The 22,208-nt window shown below is 46.7% G+C and overlaps 1 protein-coding gene across 5 annotated transcripts in view; it reads right to left on the bottom strand.

The window, feature by feature from the left end:
• Positions 1-22,208, bottom strand: part of ARL13B (ARF like GTPase 13B) — a 518,943-nt gene that overhangs the window by 20,014 nt on the left and 476,721 nt on the right. For 4 of the 5 annotated variants that reach the window (XM_069204925.1, XM_069204926.1, XM_069204927.1 and 1 more), the window contains one exon: positions 8,612-8,680. The exons of the other annotated variant lie outside the window; for it this stretch is intronic. In XM_069204925.1, coding sequence (XP_069061026.1) covers positions 8,612-8,680 — 69 coding nt within the window. The remainder of the gene's footprint in view (positions 1-8,611; positions 8,681-22,208) is intronic. 5 annotated transcript variants of the gene reach the window in all.

The following is a 22,208-nucleotide window of genomic DNA, read 5'->3' as shown; positions in this document are numbered from 1 at the left end:
GCACAAATTATCTGAAACACAATTACTCAGTCTTGATTCCAAACGTACTCCATATCCCAGGCCCACCACGGCCTGTGGAAGCACAATGCAAGGCTGTATTGAGATTTCTGCCCAACCTCGGCTTCCTGAGGCGAAAGCAGATCACTCAACACTATAATATAGTGCAGGAGATCTGCGCCTGGTAAATCAAGCCCCAAGGTAGCACATAGGAGACAGAACAGACAAAAACATGCAAGGCTTACAGAGGACCAACTTGCCAGGCGGAGGCCTCGCCAGTCAAGCGGGTGGCAGTCCACTGAAATAGCAGCAGAGTCCAAATTTAGTGACGATCGGGTGTTCCCAGATCTGCACTCCATGTGGGCAGGCACGACAGTGATCAGACTGTCAAGGAGAGCAATCAGTCAATACTTTTATCTATAGAGCACAAAGTTACAGAGAAAGCTTAAAGGTGTATGAACTAGGTTAGTGCCAGTCACTTATTTTGCTAAGGAGTTTGGGTTTTAAGAAGAACAAGACATCCAGGCTTTAAAAACGCAGTCCATCATCTGTTATGAGACAAGCCCTGGCACTAGCCAAATCCAGGAGGTATGGTCCTGATAAATACAGTTTGCCCGTGTGACTGCTTAAGTCCATCAGACGTTCCTGGGCCAATCAGTTTTGTGTGCATATTTTGATGTATTCAGTATTCTATAGAGGGCACAGAACTGTGTCAATTTCAGTCCAAAATCTTTGACAAAGGTGATAAAGATAGTAGGTAGTCATGCGTCCAATGCTTGGGCCACAGACACAATCATGAATGCAGACAAAAATGCACAAATTTGCTCTATGTGTGGACTTCTCTCCAATAGTAACAGTATCCAAATCTTTAATCTACTGCACCAGTGTTGTGGTCCATAAGGCAGCTGCAAAAATGCGACCAGGAAGAGTGAGGGTTTGGTTTCAAGGCACACACGAGTGCAAGGAGAGAATGCTTTGGGCACTCTTGCTTGAATTTGAATGGCAGAGTGTGCAATTATTTTGATAAACTGAACATCAACGTCGAGGAGGTATTTAGAGTCCTGTTTGTATTTTCAAGAAAAGTACAAAATCACCTCACTTAAGCCAGTGAACACAATCCCACCTTATTATGCAATGAAAGTGTGATCTATGGGTTCTTAGCTCCCCTGATAAAAACAGAATATTGACAGGGTGCTTGCCAAAGGGAGTGGAGACACCATGAGGGCGCACTGGAAGTACACCCACCAGCACACAGTGACTGCACATGCAAGCATATTTGGATGAGGATAACAATATGAATCAATGACTCCGTACATCTTCCCTTGTTGTGGAAGTGATGGGTTTTCCATCTTTATAAATCACTGAGGAAAGCTGTCGACTCACATCCACCCAAACTTGATCCCCAATATTCATGTCTTTCTACCATTAATGTATAGGTCTTCTTAACCTCTGTGTGCATATAAACAACACCTGTGTCACTATTTGTGTGTGTAGAGGGTTGTCCCTCTCTGCTCCACGGTCTGTCTCCCCACCCCATAATTTGTGAGTCTCAGCTCAGGGACTACCTCTCTTTTTCAGAGAGAGACAGTGTGTGTGTGTGGGGGGGTGCGTATCTCACCACCTTATTATCTGTGTGTCTGTCTAGCTACCTCGGTATCTTAAGAGGGTTTTGTTTGACTCTTAAGGTTCCCCGTCTCTGTATTCCCAGTGCAGAAAGGTTAGATGCTTCCAAGAAACAAGGACTGCATCTCTGTGTCCCAATCCCTTGAACTCATAGGTACTAAAGTAGAGCATTTAAATACTATCATGAGCAAATATGACTCTTTTGAGGGCAATGCATCAGGAATCATGGAGTATTATTAATTTAAACATTTGAGGATTATCTCGCACTTCTTTGGGGACCTCTATTTACAACCGAATACATAAAAATTATAGACACATTTAAAGAAAAACCACTAGGACTGTTTACAGTGAAAACCAAGCCAATGCAAGGGGTCTCGCGTTTGCTCGAGTTAGAGCTATTAGAGTTGTAAATTCCTACCTGGACTTCACATGCCACATAAATTGAAAGTGAAAAGTAAAACAGTTGACATAAGCAAGCCAATTCAAAGCGGCATGGCCGCCATGAGCTGGAAGGAGAGACACAAAAAGAAAAAAAGTTTGCTCACAGTCAAACGTATTGGCAAACTGCAATTATCCATGTAACATAGTTGATGACCAAGGCAGTAACAAAACTGTCCCAAGGAGGGACAAACATAAATCATTTACCAATGATAAAGGATTTTTGAAATGCAAGCCCATGAACGAGTGATAGAGATGGGCGTGCAGTGGGCGTAGTTAAAAGCCCACAGATAGATTACAACACGTCAGAGCACACTCGACCGAACAATTACTGTTTCAACTATTTCAAGATACACCTTATTTGGAATGATTTCATGATTACACACACAGCTCCCTGAGTAGCAAATTAATTTCAAGTGTGTGAACATCTTGCATGTATTAGTGATGGGTTCTCAAGGCACCTACATTTGAGCACAATATACTGATGCAGTTTAAAATGCTACATAAATGCAGATAAAACGTCCTCCAATTTACATCAAATGAAACCCAGCGTTTGCTTTAAGAGGTTCAGTGTTGGGGATATTTCTACTATTTTTATTGGCAGGATCCCAGCGACCATATACATATCAGACTCATGATTACTGGCCATAAGACCCTTCCTAACTAATTAAATATCCTTAATGTAGATTCTGACTATATGTCTCCATTAAGAAGACACAATTAATTAACCCTGCCATTTGAAAAACATAAAACCAGCATTGGCAAATACATGAGGTCTGGCTTTAATAGGCAAAGATTGCAATCAGTATTTGTGCATGCCTGTGTTGGCATATTAAAGTCAGATATATGGGCGTTGCCACTACTTGTTTATCAATGTCTACATCCTGTGGGCATTATGCAAGTCCTGAATACAACATTAAAAAAGCCTCCGCCAGGAAAAAAACGAAAACCGCAACAAAGAGAGACTGGATTTCTGTAATGGATGATATGGCAATCTAATGCGAGATGAGTTAGTTTACTTTCTGTAAAATAGTACTTCATGCACTGCAATAAAGGCAGAATGATACACCGAACAACCAAGAGGTGAGAGAGAATTCCTGGACAGAAACAAAGCTATTCATACGTACATTTTAAATAATTGATATCAACAGGAAAGTTGTACTAGCCAGCCGGAACTAAAACAACTTTCCAGTAGGCGGATAGAACTATTCAACAGCTTCCTAAAACAGAAGAAAGAATTATGAAACGGAAATTAATTCTGAACATAAATGCTTTTGCGAACTATGAAATACCTCATGTCAAAATAAAGGTTTCTCTTGGGTGACATCCTCCCTTCCTTGAACAGCTATGAGATCTAACCGCTTTCCCCTCTCGTTAGATTATTTTGTAATGTTTGTGGCTTTATGAAAAGGATACTGGATGCATGGTTAATACTTTTATACTCTGAGTTCAAAGTACAAGTTACTTACCTTTGGTAACGAAATATCTGGTAGAGACATATTCTAGTTGCAGATTCCTAACCTTAGAATTTTCCCCCATGCGTCAGACTGGATCCGGAGATTTTTCTTCGAGCAATACCCTTGCACGTCAGGAGGTGCCTTCGCAGGCATCGTGGTCGCCATGATGACATCAGGAGTAGTACATAGAAGCCGCCCTCGCGCAGTGATGTCACTTTCTTTTACCGACTTTCCACACTAGAGCGCAGAGCCGCTAAGAACACTGAGATTGGTGCGCCAGAGCTAAGGACCTGAAAGGGGGAGTCCCTGTCCCTAGAAATCAGTTCGCAAGTGGGGAGGATGGGTGGGCTGTAAGGAATCTGCAACTAGTAATATGCCTCTACCAGATATTTAGTTACCACAGGTAAGTAACTTGTACATCTGACAGAGACTTCTAGTTGCAGATTCCTTACCTTACAATAGATACCAAAGCAATGCCTTTCTCAGTGGTGGGCTGCGAACCAAGATCATACTAGAAAGTCCTGCAGGACCGAAAGCCCAAAGAAGCCGTCTCAACGGACCAGACTCTCTAGGCAGTAATGCTTAGCAAACGTGTGCAGGGACGCCCACATAGCTGCCTGACAGATGTCCAGGACAGGAACTCCGCGTGCTAACGCTGTGGAAGCAGCAGTTGCTCTGGTGGAATGAGCACGCACGCCTTCAGGAGGTTGCTTTTTAGCCAAAGCACAGCACATTTTGATGCAAAGAAGCACCCACCGAGAGATGGTACGCTTTTGCACCGGCTTCCCTTTCTTCACACCCACATAGCTAACAAAGAGTTGATCGTCCACCCGGAAATCTTTAGTACGACTGAGGTAGAACGCCAACACTCTTTTTGGGTCCAGACGGTGGAGTCTCTCCTCCTCATGGGAAGAATGTGGGAGTGCGTAGAAGGTACGCAAAGTGATGGACTGGCCTACAATGACCTTAGGAAGGAAGGAAGTCCTAGTGCGTAGCACCACTTTGTCAGGGTGTACAGACAAGTATGGAGGTTGTGAAGAGAGGGCCTGAAGCTCATTCACCGTGCGAGCAGAGGTGATAGCGACCAGAAAGACAGTTTTGAATATGAGGAGCTGCAAGGGACAATTATGCATTGGCTCAAAGGGGGTACACATCAAATAAGTAAGTACAAGATTAGGATCCCTCTGAGGCATGATAAATGGAGTGAGAGGAAATAAGTGGGTGAGCCCTTTTAAGAACCTACTCTCAATAGGAGATTTAAAGAGTGAGGGCTGATCAGGTAGTCTAAGAAAGGCGGAAATGGACCCTACCCCACCCTGTTTGTTGGAGTACCACATGGCGGTAGTGTTGTCCGTGAACACCTGCACCACTTTCCCTTTGAGAGAGGGAAGGAATGCTTTCAACGCAAGCCTGATCGCCCTGAGCTCCAGCATATTTATGTGGAGCCCCGGCTCCGCGGAGACCAGAGGCCTCTGATCTCCACCTCTCCCATGTGGCCGCCCCAACCCAGAAGTGATGCATCTGTCACTATAGAGAGATCTGGTTGGGAAGGGAGAGGGATCTGCTGTTGACCTAATTTGGATTCGAAAGCCACCACTGCACTGCAGGTCTTTCGCAGTCCCCTCCGAGATCTGGACCATGTCAGAGAGATTTCTCTGATGTTGCGCCCACTGGAACTTCAGGTCCCACTGCAGAGCCCGCATAGGCCATCTGGCACGTGTTACTAGCAGGATGCAGAAGGCCATGAGGCCCAGCAGCCTCGGAGTCAGTCTCACCGAAACCCAAGACCGAGGCTGAAAGATTGGAATCATAGCCTGAATGTCTTGGACTCGCTTGTCGGGAGGATAGGCCCGAAATTGCAATGTATCCAGAACAGCTGCTATGAAAGGGAACGTCTGAGAGGGAGTCGGGTGTGACTTTGGTACGTTTATAGTGAACCCCAGCTTGCGCAGGAGGTTTGCTGTAGTCTGAAGGTGGGAGTCAACTGTCTGGGGTGAAGGCACCTTCAACAGCCAGTCGTCGAGGTAGGGGAAGACCGAGACCCCTAACCTGCGCAGATGAGCTGCAACCACAGTCATCACTTTCGTGAACACCCGAGGGGCACTGGTAAGGCCTAAAGGGAGCACGGTAAACTGAAAGTGCTCGTGACCTACCACGAATCATAGGTAATGTCTGTGGGCAGGCAGTATGGGGATGTGAAAATAAGTGTCCTGCAAGTCCAAAGCTACCATCCAGCCTCTGGGTTTAAGGCAGACAGAACCTGAACCAGGGTGAGCATTTTGAATTTCTCCTTCTTGAGGAAGTAGTTCCGGTGCCGAAGGTCTAGGATAGGACATAAGCCCTTGTCCTTCTTTGGTATCAGGAAGTAGCGGGAATAACAACCACAACCTACTTCTGGCACAGGGACCCTTTCCATAGTTCCCTTGGCCAAGAGAGCTGCGACTTCCTGGCGGAGAAGCACCAAATGATCATCCGGAAGATGATGGAAGGATGGTGGCATGTGTGGTGGTGCAGATTTGAAAGGGAGGAAGTGGCCCTTCCAAATGATCTGCAAAACAAACCTGTATGTGGTGATATGTTCACAGTGGGGCAGGTGATGGCAGATCCTGCCACCAACTGGGTGGGAGTGAGGGGAGGATTTGGAGACTGCAGCAGGGGCAGAGGTGGACTGGACAGACCTCTGGTTCCCTGTCCCACAGCCACACATAGGCTGGCCAGCGTGCGAGGCACGGTGGCTGGGTAGAGGACGCGACAGGGCGCCCCTTCCGTGTCCACAAAAGGGACGAAAAGCGGACTGTGGTGGGCGAGTGGCAGAGGGAAGACCAAGGGACAGAGCCGCCAGGGAATCTTTGAAACCTCTCCAAGGCCGAGTCCGCTTTGTCACCAAAGAGATGGGTGCCATCAAAGGGCAGGTCCAGGAGTGACTGTTGGACATCCCCCGAGAAGCCAGAAGTGCGTAACCAGGCGTGGCGCCGTAAGGCCACTGTTGTTGCAACCAATCTGCCCAGAGAGCCAGTCGTATCCAGCCCACAACGGATAGTGAACTTCGCCGCGCCTCTCCCATCTTTCACTGCTTGGGAGACGATAGCACGGGCCTCCTCCGGTATCTGCGGCAGGACGCGTGCAACCGTATCCCATAGGGAGAGGGTATAACGGCCCAAAAGGCATGCGGTGTTCACAGACCACTGCGCGAGGCTCAAGGAAGAAAACAACTTCTTGCCAAATTGTTCCAGCCTTTTGGATTCCCTATCCAGGGTACGGAAGGGAACGCGCCTGAATTAGAGGAAGCCTGGATAACAAGACTCTCAGGTGTGGGGTGTTGGGACAGGAATTTTGGGTCATTTGGTGCGGGCCGATGGCAGTGATCAATAGTCCTGTTCACAGGAGCCCCTGTGTTGGGTTTGGACCATGTACCCAAAAGGACATCTGTGAGGGCTTCATTAAATGGCAAAAGGGGTTCTGTAGTAGAAGTCCCAGGCTGAAGCCCCGCCGCCAGGAGATTAGACCTGACGTCTACAGTAGGTAGCTCAAGGCAGAGGACCTCAGCTGCCTTCTGACCACCATACTGTAAGTTGCTCCCTCCGCCGTAGCCACAGTAGGAGACAGCATGCCAGCGTCATGAGAAGTATCCAGACCGCTGGCTTCGCCCAAATCCTGTGCCCAGTCCATAGCAGGGTCATCCTAGTATCGATAAGAGTCCAGTGACCCCTCCAATTCCTCCCCTTTTCGTACCCATAGGAAAAAGGGTCAGAATCTGACCTCGGGCGAATAGGCCCCACCGAAGCTGATGGCGGCATTGGCCGACGCCACTCCGAGTTGTCGGGGATAAGAATTGGGTCGACGTCAATAGTGGGCACTACAGACGTCGGGAGCGTCGATAATCGACCTGGCGCCGGGGAAGGTCTCGAAGGTTCGACCGGTGCAGATCCGCGCACGGATCGGGAGGTGACCTTGGTGGCCGAAGCTGCCGGCGCGGAACCTGGAGGCCCCTCAGCCAAACCCCTTGGGCCCAAAGGCACCGTATCGGGGTCGGCCCGCCCAAAGATGAAGCGCATGGCCTCGTAAAACTCCTTCAGTTGGGTGGGGGTCGCTCTGGCTCCGGGAAACTCGGGAAAACGCGGAGTCGACCCAGACGCAGGCTCCGAGGATGGAGGCCTAGTGCAAGGATGCTCGTCTCGTGTCACGTCGGCCGAGCGACGGGATGAAGTCAGAGAGCATTGGGACTTCGACTTCTTCTTCTTACCTTGACCCGAGGATTTCGAAGAAGACGAGTGGTGATGACTCTTCGAACGATCTTGAGAACTTCCTCTCGAGCGAGACCGGGACCTACGCGGAGTCCAGTGCCGGGCCTTCATTAGCTTTAGGGACCGCTCCCTCAAAGCTTTCGGGTGCATGGCCTGACACTCGGAGCACAACTTCGGGTTGTGGTCGCACTCGAGGCACCACAGACAAATGCGATGAGGATCCGTCACCGTCATTGTCCGATGGCAGTCCTCATAAGGCTTGAACCCGGTCTTCGGGGACAATTCGACGCACCAAAGTCATACACAAAAACTTCGACAAAACGGTCGAATTCGCCCAAAAAATAGCCAGGGCAGCTCTCTCCAGATCAGTGCATGGCACGGAAATTAAAGAACTGACGTCACTGCGCAAGACCGGCGTCTATGTACTACACCCGACGTCTACGAAGTCGACTGACGCCACCTACCGACATGCAAGGGTATTGCTCAAAGAAAAATCTCCGGATTCAGTCTGACGCCTAGGGGAAATTCTAAGGTAAGGAATCTGCAACTAGAAGTCTCTATCAGATCAAAAGTGGTCTGCTTAGAGACACCTTATTGTGTCCATCCAAAAATAAACATTTGGCATGCTTTTCAGTGTTAATGTAAAACGGTGTAAAATTCACAAGCATTAAATAGCTCATAAAAAAGTGGAGGAAAAAGTGGGAGAATCAACTTTATAGTTGAGAGACAGAGGCTGGATTAATGCCAAGCAAAGCATGATAGGCAGTGGAAGTTAAAAGGTCCAAAGGTTGAGATGGATGGAATGTGTTAGGCATGCGAAGAAACAATGAAGAATGCTCTTCTGAGAATTACCATTACGACGTGTGTCGCCAAGTGGGTCAAGTTTTGGAAGTCTAGTAACTTTGGGGGTTCCCCAGCCAACTAAAGGAAAACAAACAAAAGACATTAAGAATTTTCATTGGGAAGAGTTTAAAAATGTTTAGATCGACAAAAGTTCCTCCCAGCAACAAAATAGTAAGAAAAATGGGTAAGTAACGGTCAATGATTTAATTGTTTATACGTTCGCAAGGACTACTTTAATATATCCTCATAACTGAAGAAAATAAGTCATTGCGGATAATGGCGACCTACTTTATATTTTTTATTAATCTTAAATTTTAAAAGAGAAATTTTGGCATAACGGTAGGTACTATTACCAAAGACAATGTAGGGTACAACGTGTGTGTGCGTTACATATTTGACAAAGAGTAACCTTTACCAAAAAAATAAAAAAACACAGTTGAATGAACTTTGTGGTTTCGCCCATATCTTTTCAGAGATTCCTCAAGAAATGCTTTTAATTATCATATGAAACATACAATGAAAATCCAATCCATATATTTGGCTTGTCATAAGAAAGCAAGTTACTATGACAGTTGTCCATTTTACAGATCACCTTACTCTTTTTAATCACTTGATTTTAGAAACCCTTCCCAATATGAAAAGTTCATTTTGCAAATAATTTTTTATTAACATTTTTGTAAATCATTTAGACATTTGGCCAATACTCCATTTCCAGTGTAATGTAAAAACTCCACGAATTACTAGGGATATGCTGGTTTAGATTCATTTGAGTTTTAATTGGTATTTTGCACACAAAGAGCAAAAGACTGCTGCAGGACAGTAGGGAACGTTGGTTTTCTTCTCTGAAAATACAGAGGAGGAAACAGTAGACACATTAACTCTTGAACAGCGTGTCATAGCAAGGTCTGACAATCGCTGGTTAAACCGGCAATGGACATTAAATACTAGGGGTGTGGGATGATGCAACTCTAGATGTCTTGCTTGGAATTTATTCAATGATGTAGTGGTCTACTAAGTGCAGCTTTGCAGATCGAAACCTGTTGTCTGGAGAACCCTATATTGTCTAAAGTGCATCGATTCAGTTCCATCACAGCTGTCATTTTTATGAAGACTGTGAAACATTACTTCAATGAATGTAACTCTAAAACTTTTGAGAAAAGATACAATGAATGCTACCATCAAACGAGCACTTTGGCAAAGCCGCAATCGAAATGTTGATATCTAGAAAATACGTTTTGTTTTAACAACAAGACTTTCAGCTTTTTATCATATGAGATATTGCTACTGGTTGCATCCAGGAGCACTTCCCTTCACTCGTTTGGATTAGCTTTAGTACAAACATCACTGACCACTCAACTGTCCATTTTGCATCATGAATCAATAAACATACAACATTAGGATTCAGACTATGAGCTTTCACCCTTTTTGTCACAAAGTCTCATTGTTCCAAAATGTATAAACTAAGGGTTTGTACATTCCATGCCATTTACACAGCTCCAGTAGCCCACCAAACCTTCACCTATAGTAAGCAGGGAAAAGGCGCAGAACTTATAACGTAAATTTACACTTTTTTATAAACTTATTTAAAAATGAGTTCGAAAAACATATCTTAGAGTGTTGTGACTTATAAAATAGGTATAAACATTTCCAATACTCACCAACCCCAATTCCTGCTCTGCCGACACCCACAGTCGCAAGACCTCTGCGACTCCCTCGCCACCTTTTTTCACCGCAAGATCACAGACATCCATGGCAGCTTCGCACCACCGTCCCCCACCACCGCCAACACCGACGCCAACGCAACCATCCTGAGTGCACGGACCCACACCAATGACGAGGAAACGACCACAACCATGAGCACCATCCACTTCGGTTTACCCGCTGACCCCTGCCCTCACCACATCTTCAATAAAGCCAGCCAAATCATCGCTCCCCAGCTCCGGACCATCATCAACAGCTCCTTCGAGACCGCCATCTTCCCGGAGGGCTGGAATCACGCCAAAGTCAACGCCCTGCTCAAAAAGCCCAAAGCTGACCCAGAAGACATCAAAAACTACCGGCCGATCTCCCTACTCCCCTTCCTTGCGAAAGACATCGAGAAGATAGACAACTGCCAACTATCTCACTTCCTAGAGGACAACAGCCTGCTCGACATCTCCCAGTCTGGCTTCCGCAAGAACCACAGCACTGAGAGCGCCCTTATTGCTGCCACTGACGACATTAGGAGCAGGCTCAACAAAGGGGAAACCTCTGCCCTCAACCTCTCGGCAGCCTTCGACACCGTCTGTCACCACACACTTCGCACACGCCTCCACGATGCTGGAATCCGCCACAAAGCCCTGGACTGGCTCACATCCTTCCTCTCTGGCAGAACCCAAAGAGTCCACTTCCCCCGTTCCTGTCAAAAGCCACCAAGACCATCTGCGGAGTCCCCCAGGGATCCTTACTCAGCCCCACCCTCTTCAGTGTCTACATGGCACCGCTGGAAAACATCGTCCGTTCCCATGGTCTCAACATCATCTCTTACGTGGACGACACTCGGCTGATCCTCTCTCTCACGAAGGTCCCCGCAACCGGAAAGACCAACCTCCACACCGGCCTTCACGCCATCGCCAACTGGATGGAGGCAAGCGACCTCAAATTGAACTCAGAGAAAACCGAGATCATCGTCTTCAGCTCCAACAGACCAGCATGGGACGACTCCTGGTGGCCTGCCACTCTGGGAGCCGCCCCAATGCCCACCACCCACGCACGCAACCTCGGCTTCATACTGCACTCATCGCTCACTATGACCCAGCAAGTCAACGCCATCTCATCCTCATGTTTTAACAACCTCCGCATGATTCTCAAGACCTTCAAATGGATCCCCACTGAAACCAGAAGAACGGTGACCCACGCCCTCGTCAGCAGCAGACTGGACTACGGCAACACACTCTATGCAGGAACAACGGCCAAACTCCAGAGAAAACTTCAGCGCATCCAGAACGCCTCCGCACGACACATCCTCAACCTCCCTCGCCACAAACACATCTCGGCCCACTGGCTCCCCATCAACAAAAGGATCATCTCCAAACTCCTATCCCACGCTCACAAAGCTCTCCACGACACCAGACCTTCCTACATCAATGAGCATCTCAACTTCCACACCCCGACACGTCAGCTTCGCTCCGCCAACCTCACCCTCGCCACCGTCCCCAGCGTCCGCCGTACCACAGCGGACGGCAGATCCTTCTACCACCTTGCCGCAAAGACCTGGAACTCCCTCCCCGTCAACCTACGTCTGACCCAGGACATCCTGTCCGTCAGGAAGCACCCCCGCACCTCCTCCCCCTGCGTCTTGAGACCCTACCGGGTGAGTAGCGCGCTTAACAAATTTCTGATTGATTATAAATCGAAATTAACAATACAGGCAGACTCTCATAACCAAACAGAATGCTTAAGATTGGCCCAAAAGATTAAAAATGTATGAACCATACTACTCCAAAGTGGTGGTCAAGGAGATAATTAGAGGCACACTACTTTGGAGGTTTTGAAGCTTCCCCCAGCCCCCAAAGGGAGGCTCTAGCAAGTCACCCTCTAAGCTACGTATAATAACTATAGCTTATACCTCTCATCTCTGGTGTAGTCTTCCCCCAAACGTTTTGCCTTCACCCATTAAGTTTTCTGAATTTCACTTGTGTTGGCATTAGGACTTTGTGCACTTTACCACGGCTAACAAGTGCTAAAGTGCTTGTTGTCTTAAAAATGCTGCAATTGGCTTACACCTGATTGCCATATTTAATTTACTTATAAGTCCCTAGTATATGGTACCACATGTACCCAGTGCCTGTAAATGAAATGCCACTACTTGGCATGCAGCAGTCATTCTGCCACCCATTTAAGTAGCAATTTAAACATGTCTCAGGCCTGCCTTTGCAGCCTGTAGTGAAGTTTTTAAACTGTCAGAATAAACCTTCCTTTCTAATACATATGAGTCACCATTAAGGAAGGGCCTAAAAAGCCCACAGGGCAGGGTGCAATGTATTTTATAAATTTTAAATGTCCTGGTAGTGAACAATTCCTAAATTCATTTTCACTACTCTAAGGCCTATCATTCCCATTAGATAACACTTGGTTACCCGGCTACATTTAATAAGGGCCAATGTTTGACTGGGAGCAGTACTATGCTTGGACTCAAATGAACTGTAAATTTTAAATCCTCTCTCTAATGGTAAAGTCAAATTTTAAGTCACAATTCTGAAAATGACACTTTTAGAAAGTTAGCTCTTTTTGCCCTAACAATTTGGTGCCTGCTGCCAATGTCCTGGGCCACACAAGTACGAATCACGTAGCTGCTGGGCTTTGTGTATTACTCTTAATGCAGTGAGCCACAGGGGGACAAGGTGTTGGCAGGATGGGCGTGAAGGTTCCCTGTCCAATTTACATTTCAAATTGCCTCCAGCACACACAAAGAAACTCAAAACCAGTCCTTTGTCACCCCAGATTTCTTGAAGCCCTGGCAGGGGAAGGGAAGACCTTTTCATAGCTAGTTAAGCGGGCAGCTTAGAAGATTCCCCCACATCAAAGGCTGGCACCAGGTGTACATATTGAAGCCTCAAAGCAACTCTTCAGTACACTCCTGGACCTATGGAAGACTTCGGGAGGACTGCGGTTGACCGCTGGAGGAATGCCTTGATGCATGAGGCTTACTTGCCCCTGAGGGACGGTCCTGCTGCTTGAAGCCTGCCTTGCTGCAGGAACCCAGCACTATCAGAGCGACTCCAAGGGCTAGTTGGCTGGTCCTGGACACTTGGTTGTGGTGTAAAGGTGCTGCTCGTGCCTAACCCTGAAAGCTGGGACTTAAAAATGTTTTCAGAAGAAAGTGGCCTGAGAACCAACATAAGACTTAGACTTACCTGCTCACTGGTCTACCCAAAGTTCATCGCCATGTCGGCCTGCCGCCACAGTAGCTCCTGCTACGTTCTTCTCTGCAGCAGCAACTTAGAGGGTAGAATCTTCACCACCACTTCATTTAGTGGCTCCCCAATGGCAATGCCTCCTCTTTGGAAACCACCAGCTGATTTGCCCCACTAAACTTTTCCTTCTCAGGAATTTTAATTCAAATTTTCTTCTAAATCCAAAGGTAAGTAGAAACCAGTCCCAATCGACCTTGTGTATCTTAGCCCACGCCATCGTGATCAGCCACCAATCACCTAGGCAAGCACCGTTGAGAACACCTTTGGGCAGATTACAGACCAAAGAGGCAGATGCCTATTTGGAAGACAGACCACAAAGGAACGTGTAGACAGGCACCCTTCACGTTCAGTGGTGCCATGAACTTAACTGGCATGATCAAACAAGAGTGGATTGTCTGAAAACGCTATTCCCCCTCTTTTAGTAGATAAGATGGAATGGCATTCTCTAGACCACATTTGTCAAGGGTAACCGAGGCCTGAATCAACATTCCAAAGTAGACCTGCAACCTTTTTATTAACTTCACCCTATATGGAGGCATCCTCCAGCACCACAGTGGAATTCCTGGCTAAGTTGAAGGAACAGAATCAACCAGAACAGCTTGCCAAAAATCCAGATCATCCATCAGATATGTCCAGGTCAGACTATGACAAAAGTGTGGTGCTTTTCATCCGTTTCCATATAGGCAGAGACTCAGAGGTAGGATGAAAACTGGATCATCCTACTGCTACATAGTAATGAAAACCTCTACAGAAACTGCAGAAGGATCCTTCCTTGTCCACCAGGCAACCTCTATGATCAAGCAACATCAAAGAAACACATTATTCCTCATATTCTGAGGATGTCTAGGATAATGGGGAGGAGACAGGAGAATTCAACAAGTTCTGTTTCCCTGACCTTTCTTTGGCCATTAAATCTGCTAATGTCTCTGCCATCCGGGTGCCAGCAGAAGAGCACCCTCCCACCCTCAAAATCAGAAGAAGCATCACAAACTAATTTGCCAGTGCTCTTCCCCTCCATAGACTCAGTAACAGTTTTTAGAAAGTACAAATAACAAATCCACTAGAGCCGGTAAACTAGCACTTAACCCGTGTTGGGCACCATCATATTTAGGGGGCAGCCAAACTTCACTCAGACTGCTCACCGATTTCCTGGCCATAGCCTATCCCAGAAAACTATAAACGCCATGGTGGCATGCTTTATCATGTACAGTGGTCCAATCCAACATGGTCCTCTACACTTAAGAGCCCGGCCGAACATCACACTGCCTTTGAAACTGGAAACAAGCAGGCCTGCACCCAGATGGGGGGGGAAATACTTCAGCCACACCCAACCAAACTCCCAGCAAGGCACCGTGGAGCAACAACAATATTCCCTAACCCCGCAACCCATCCATAAACAGCCCTTCAAACCAAGGATGGAGAACGGAAGGAAACATCCTCCATTTAGACCGGACCATGTTTGGAAAGCCATAGGTCTGTTCAGATAGACAGAAAACTGGAGGCATCAAGGGCTGTGCCCCCTTCATGAAGCCTAGGGTAGGAAGGGAAAAAAGTGGCCCGAGTGTTCGATAACCTCTTGGTCAGCATTCCTATCACATTAAATAAGGATGTTTTCTCTATTCTTCATACACATCTCACTTGGCAGGTGTAGGCAGGACGCTTCATATACACTGGCATGTGCTGAATAATCTGTATTACTGAAAAAGATAATATACTTCCAAGACTCAAGACAGCGTGTTGGGTCATAATGTAATGACACTTAACGACAGGACTTGCACTGAACTACATGAGGAGGCAGTGGGGTGTGGCCATTGATATGGGCCTCACAGACCGGAAGTAAATATAGATAGTTACGTTATACATTTCAGCCTTGTGCATACAATATGGCAGGCTAGATGAGCTTGATGCATCAGTCAGCATGATGTACCCTGCGTATCATTCTCATACTGCTGACTTCATGCAACTGGCTTGGTATTGCATGGGGATTCATGACTTTCAGACACTGATCGCTGCCAGTGCCCTTCCTGTCAGTGGACACAACCTGATCCCCTCAGACTACATTCACTTGTTAGGTTCTCCTCAGCCCTAAGCCAGCTAGGAAGCTTGTAGCACTTATTAGACTGGCAACAGGTGGCACTGACCGGATGTATGGCATGCTCACAAAAGTGAGGCTGTATGATTATTTTTTTTAACACAAACTTTACTGCATTTTGTAGAGACAACAGAGAAGGATACACAAAACAATAAGTGTATTTGTTAAGGCAAGTGGACATATTTTGTGCCAACATATTTTGTGCAGGGGTTGAGCCTTGTATAATGGTTTACGCATCCAGTAATGTCAAAGATCTTTCATTTAACACGATTAACATAATGGTATGCATACCAAATAAATGAAAGGCTGGCAGCTATGGCAAGAAGAGGTACCATCTCACCACAGGAAAGACACATATCCATGCAAATGCAACATGAAACCTCCCCTCTCCCCTCCCCTCTCCCCTCCCTCCATGCACCCCCCCGACTCTCATACTATTGTGTCACGCACGCAGATGTTCATTGCAAAGGTCAGCAATATTGATGTGGGAGTAAAATGCACATAATGAGTCATCACAAATCATACAGGGTTTAAGTCATGTCGTTGTGCCGAGATCCTGGTGAATAAAGGAGTAAGGCAGGCAACGTTAGTGGGTCCCTCAGAAGTGTCGATGGTCCACCGTGGCACAGCAGTTTGAGAGAGGCAGGCCCAGGGTAAAAAGCACTGGAGGCTGACAGAGTTGCTTAAAAGGGAAAAGGCAGGGAGTCTATCCAATGTTTTCTTCTTGGGATTTGAAAGAATCAAGAACAATGTCCCACTACATGGCAATGAGGTGCTTGCGCAGTTCACGACTCTTCTCTATGCACTGCACAACTCTCCACCGTGCCTGAACGCATCACGTCTTCTCTCCACTGAAAGACATGGGGAGCAGTGGGGGACTTCCATCGCCTTATCAAGAGATGCTTCACCAATATCAATGCTAGATCGACGAATCGTGCCGTCACTTTGGAGCCTCTGGACCTCGGGTACAAGCCCACGAGACAGAGTTCGGTGGTGCTCCAGTGTTCAGAACTAAAGCGGTCTGCCACGTTTTTCCAAAGGGCCCCCCACTAAGGAGACAATGAGGGACAGGCCCAGAACATGTGGAGTAAATCCGCTTCTTGTGTTTGGCAGTGGGGACAATAAGAGGAGACAGTGGAAAACATAGAATCTAATTTATGTGGTGTGAAAAGCTCTATGCAGAATTGTGAATGGGATAAATTTGAAATGGGAGTTGAGGCAAACACTGCAGGGGTACTCAATGCTGAACTGCCATTCTTTATCATGGAGGACTCGAGACATGCCTTCCTCCCACTTGGTGTGCAGAGTGGTTAATGGGGTAGCAAGATCGGAGTGCAAGCCCCTGTGCAGCCATTTCACCAAGCGCCGACTGTGCCCTATGACATGCATTCCATGTATGAACTCATGTGTCTCCGGTTTGGAGCCTAGTCGTGCCCACTGCACACAAACATAATGGAGGATACCAGCATGTATCAAAAAGAGCATCTCCGGTTGACAATGAGCCTGTGCAATGTCCTGGTGAGTCATCAGATGACAATCCACAAAGAGGTCTCTAACCGTCTGAACCCTAGCCTGCTCCCATGTGCTAATCTAACAGGTGTCAATGTGCCTAAAGCGGGTAGGCCTCGGAGTTGGACACTCAGGTCATACAGTTAGAGTGAGGCAGAGTAATATAGAGCAATTTCCCAGTATATAAGAGCTATGCGAAGTAACAGGGGCTGTGGGAAGCGTGGTCTTATCCCTGGAACAAGTAGGGGTTGTAATTTACCAAGTTTAAGCATGTGTGGTGGATAGCCTATTTCATTCAGGTTATGGCCTGCCAACCAATAAGACAACCATTGCAGCTGCCCTGCCAAGCAATAGGCTTTAAAGACCAGGGCTCACCTACCCCCACTGCCAGGAAGCAACTGAATCTTAGGCAGTCCAATTCTACGTCTCCGGATGCCCCACATCAGGTCAATTAATAAAGAGCCGAGTAGTGAAAAGACCGATGCACGGATAACCATCAGCAGGTTGACAAAACAGTACAACGGTCGGGGTAGGTTGACCAGTCTGGCAAGAGTCAGCCATCCAGCGACAGACAGGGGCAGGGTGACCCAGAATTCAATTTGAGATTTCAACAAGTAAATAGTCCTCAAACGATTGCCATCCAAGGTCTTTAGGATCACGATATATCAGTATACCCAAGCACGTTTAGGGGGCTATCTGTATATTATCAGAGTCAAAGGGAAGACTGACCTCCTCAGTGGTATCTGTAAAAAAGAAAGAATGGGACTTGCCATAGTTCACCCAAAGGCCGGGCAAATTACCAAACCAGTGAAGCACCTTGGACATAGGCTTCAGTCCATCCAAGGGTTGCGGATGAAAAATATGTCATCTGTGTATAACAATACAGCATGCGTCATAGGTCCCTGCAGGATCCCTCATCCCAATGCTGATTGTCTTATGCTCTGTATCAATGGCACTAGCACAAAAAGTAGCAGCGAGAGCGGGCAACCCTGTTTGGTGCCGCAGGACATGGGAGAAGACGGTGAGACATGCAAGCCTTTATTGGCCTATGCTGTGGGTGCCGTGTACAGTAGTCAGACCATCAAATGTAGGAAGCAGGATATTAAACTGTGCAGGGGCTGTGAACATAAAATCCCACACCCAAGCGTATCAAATGTCTGTTGTAGGTCTAAGGAGAGACACCCGGCCACTAGATATTGGTCCTATGTATGATTTGGTATACAAGGCAAATGTTGAGTGAGGTGTTGTGGTGCGGAGCAAATCTGCACTGGTCTGTATTTGTAAACTGTGGGAGCAAAGGAAACCGGCGTCTCGCCAGTTCTTTGCTCAAGATTTTGTATTTGGTGTTCAACAAGGATAACCGCCTGTAAAAGGTCATTATCCTCTGGGTCGCGGCGTGGCTTCAGCAGGGAGGTAGTGTCCCTCTTCAAGTGATGCTTTATAAAGCGGCTTTAGCTGTAGCACTAGGCAATTCGTGAATGTAACGTAAAATTTAACAGGTGTCTTTCCGAACCTGGCGTCTTATTACGAGCAAGATTGTTAATAGGAGCCATATTTCGCCCGTCGCATGCGGATCGCCTAGTGCCTCATGGTCGTTAACAGATATAGTAGGTAGACGCAGTCCCTTTAGGAATGTGTTAATGTTGGCTGACTCAGGAAGGGAAGCATGTATAGAGCAGTGTAGAAGGGATTTAAGGCTTCACTAATGTCCAGTTAGGTTGTGATGAGGGTGGACTGGGATAGACACTGATAAGACAGGGGTGGGCAGTGGCGGCGTTCTGATCATCCGACCGAGCAGTGAGCTAGCCTCATCGCCTTCAGTGCGAGTCTTTTTGTGTACAGCATAACTAATTCTTACCTCACGCAACTGCTCTCGATTGGTATCATCCTTTGCCACAGCCTGTTCTAGTGGGCCTAAATGATTTTCAATGAGAACAAGGCGGGCCCCTACAATGGCATTAAGGGACACACCTCTCACCACTACCTTAAACATTTTCCATTCCAACATTGGGGAGGAGGCTGTGTTTGTACTTTCGGCAAAGTATGTGTCAATTGTGGTGGCTAATGTGTCTCTAAACATATTTCTACAGCTGGGGCTGCAGCCTCCATGTGGGGATGGGTTTGGAACACAGCCCACAAGATGATATAAGCTCCAAGAGGTTATGGTCTGACAGCATCTTACCCAGATATGCTGCATAAGTGACATTTCCCTGTAGGGATGTGGTGCAAAGGATCCTTTCTATGCGTGCAATTAGTTAATTTAAGAGGGGTGAATAGAAGGAGTACTTGCGCATTCTGTCATTTCTAATCAGGCATCAGACAGGGACCATCCCATAATCCATTCTTGCAGGGCCTTGGCCCGCTTGACAGAACCTGTGCCAGGGACGGGAAGGTGGGAACGATCTAAACTAAAATCAACAACTACACTGAAGTCCCACCATCACCCAAGGATACTGTACCCAATCAGTTAAAACAGAGGATAAATTCGCCAAAAATACACCCAGCTCAGTACGGAGGACACAGATGCTACCCTGCACCACCTGCACCCCATGCAAATGCTGAATACGATGTATCAAACAATAGTATCCACCACCTATTGCACTACCTCACAGCCTCTCAGCAGCAGAACGATGTGTATTCTACAAGTAAACTATTTGGGCTCTACGATGGCTGAGCTGCACCAAAATACGGTGCCGTTTCGAAATAGATCGCATGCCCCTGATATTCCAAGATATTACATTACAGCTGTACTTGACCGCTGACACAGTACTAGGTAACATACAATAGTCACCTAAATCTTGTACACTGCATTATAACAATCTATAAACAACAGTTAAGTGATGATGATAACGTTCTAACAATCCTCCAACACTAGGTCTAGCAAAAAACAATTGTTTGACCAAAACAGGTGAAACATTATAAAAGGATTGTGAGGTGTGCAAAAGCCACAGGGGTTATAGGCCAGAACACCTGTTCAAATGAAAAATGAGCCAAATAAGGAGAGCTTCACCTCTTCGGCTGCGTAGCTTGAGTCTCTATATTGTGGGGTAAGTTTATGAGAAAGAGGGCAACAAATGTCAGGGGGTGTCAAAAGAGTACGTTTCCAATTGGGGATTGCTCCCAAAAATGAATGGGGCCCCACATCTTAATAAAGCAGCATCCGGGCTCGACCCACAGGACAATAACAAGTCAGAGAGCCTTCAACGGTGCATCACAATGAAGAAGGGGCATACATGTCGGCAATAGCTCCACACTTCCTCCTTCCACACCAGCCCATCAAGGTTCATTATAGCCTGCCAAAGGGTGACTCAATCAGTTGGGGAGGTGAGTTGAGATGGTGGGCAGTAGCCAAACAAACCCTGGCAAGGATACTGCTCGTGGTGCAATGAGCCACACCTCACAGTGTACATCAAAGGATCTCATCCGCTGTGTGTGTTGTGACCGAGGGAACAGTGCTACACCGGTATTGGAGCCCGAGTCAGTGGCTTCATCCAATGAGGAATTGGAGGAAAGCAGAGGTCGCTGAGGCAAGCGCATCTCTTCTACACCTAGAGTGCCTGTTGGGGGAACTGGTCAGCCCCTGAGGGCAAAAAGGGGGCTGCCTCACAACAATGCCATTGAGAAGGATTCCAAGGCTTCGGCACTGGAAGCCCAGACACAGCAGATCTTTGGGAGTTGGGAAACTACTGCTCTAGCCAATTCCACGCAGACTCTGGTGGTCCCTAGGCCGGGGCCAGGCACTCCACATTACACCTCCCCTGTGGCAATCAGGCCTAGAGATTAGGGCCAGGGATGGTGAGCAGCAGGCAGAACTGTCCCAGGCTGGTTTGGCGCCACATAAGTGTGCCAATAGTTGTAGATTCCGGGTCTCAGCACTGGAACTGCTACCAAAGTGAGACCGGCATCTTTGGCGGTAAGCCACACCGTTGCACCCAACCCGCAGAACTGGCAGTAATGTTTCAGTATATAGTGAAAACACCAAGTCATGGTCCTCCCTTATACCTCCTATGGCAGAGGCTAAAAACATCCTGGCTCTTTGGACTTGATTACACGAACATGAAGAGTAGTGAGCAGTAATGCAACTAGCCTGAGGGAGAACAAGGCTTACTACATTTACTACTTAATGAATTTAGTATCCCAGCAGCTTGTTAAAGTGTCACCCTTGGAGAAATACACCTATTACATCCATAGCACTATGTCAGCCTTGATTACTATTCCCCCATCTAATAACGTATGGTATTGTTTTGTGCATTGTCCTTCTAATCCTCTACAGTACCACACTGTCATTCATTCATACCGTATGTGTTACTGGTTTTTGCCGTGTACAACATTGCAGATCACTTTAAGTTGTTTTACTGAAAAGGTTAAATAAAGCATAAAAAGGATTAAGCAAGACAGAAGAATAACTCCTTATGGGTAGACATCATAATGAGTGAAGAGAGAGTTGGAAAACACTGTAGGGATGTCACAAATTTTGAAGTTTAGAGCAGAGACCAAACTTCTTTGGGTTTAAATTGTTTAAAATCCCTACAATATGGATATACAAAGGCATTTCTTGGAACTTCATTATCCGCACACTGAGATTCATTCTCCAGGAAATAAGATACATTAGATAGTAATTTTGTTGGATGCTGCTGTCCACTGACATTCCACCTATTAACACTGCAGCCTTTTGCTAATTTAAGATGTTATACATCCTGTAGGCTAGGCTTCATACAGGAGAAGTGTCAAAATGCACTTTAATCTAATTAGCAAGCCATGCTCATTCTGCACACTGGTCTAAGCTGATCTTGCAAAAATCAGACATGATTCTAAACCTAAAGTCTCCTTTCCACTTTCCTCTGTTCATCACATCCACCTAGTCACCACTACACTTTAAGGTATCCCTATGTAACCCCTGCACCCATACTACCAACTAAATGTCAGGCACTAGGGCATCCTTTGACAAACTCTCCTACCATGTCCCAGAGTAATATGTGATCTTCAATGTTTTACACCATTGAGGTTACTAGAGTATGAAATCTGATAGAGACATGTCTAGGAATACCCT

This window comes from Pleurodeles waltl, chromosome 8, assembly GCF_031143425.1.
Source record: "Pleurodeles waltl isolate 20211129_DDA chromosome 8, aPleWal1.hap1.20221129, whole genome shotgun sequence".
In the NCBI taxonomy this organism is placed as follows: Eukaryota; Metazoa; Chordata; class Amphibia; order Caudata; family Salamandridae; genus Pleurodeles; species Pleurodeles waltl.
The sequence above is the reverse complement of the archived record's forward strand: the minus strand, read 5'-3'. Positions and strand labels throughout refer to the sequence as shown.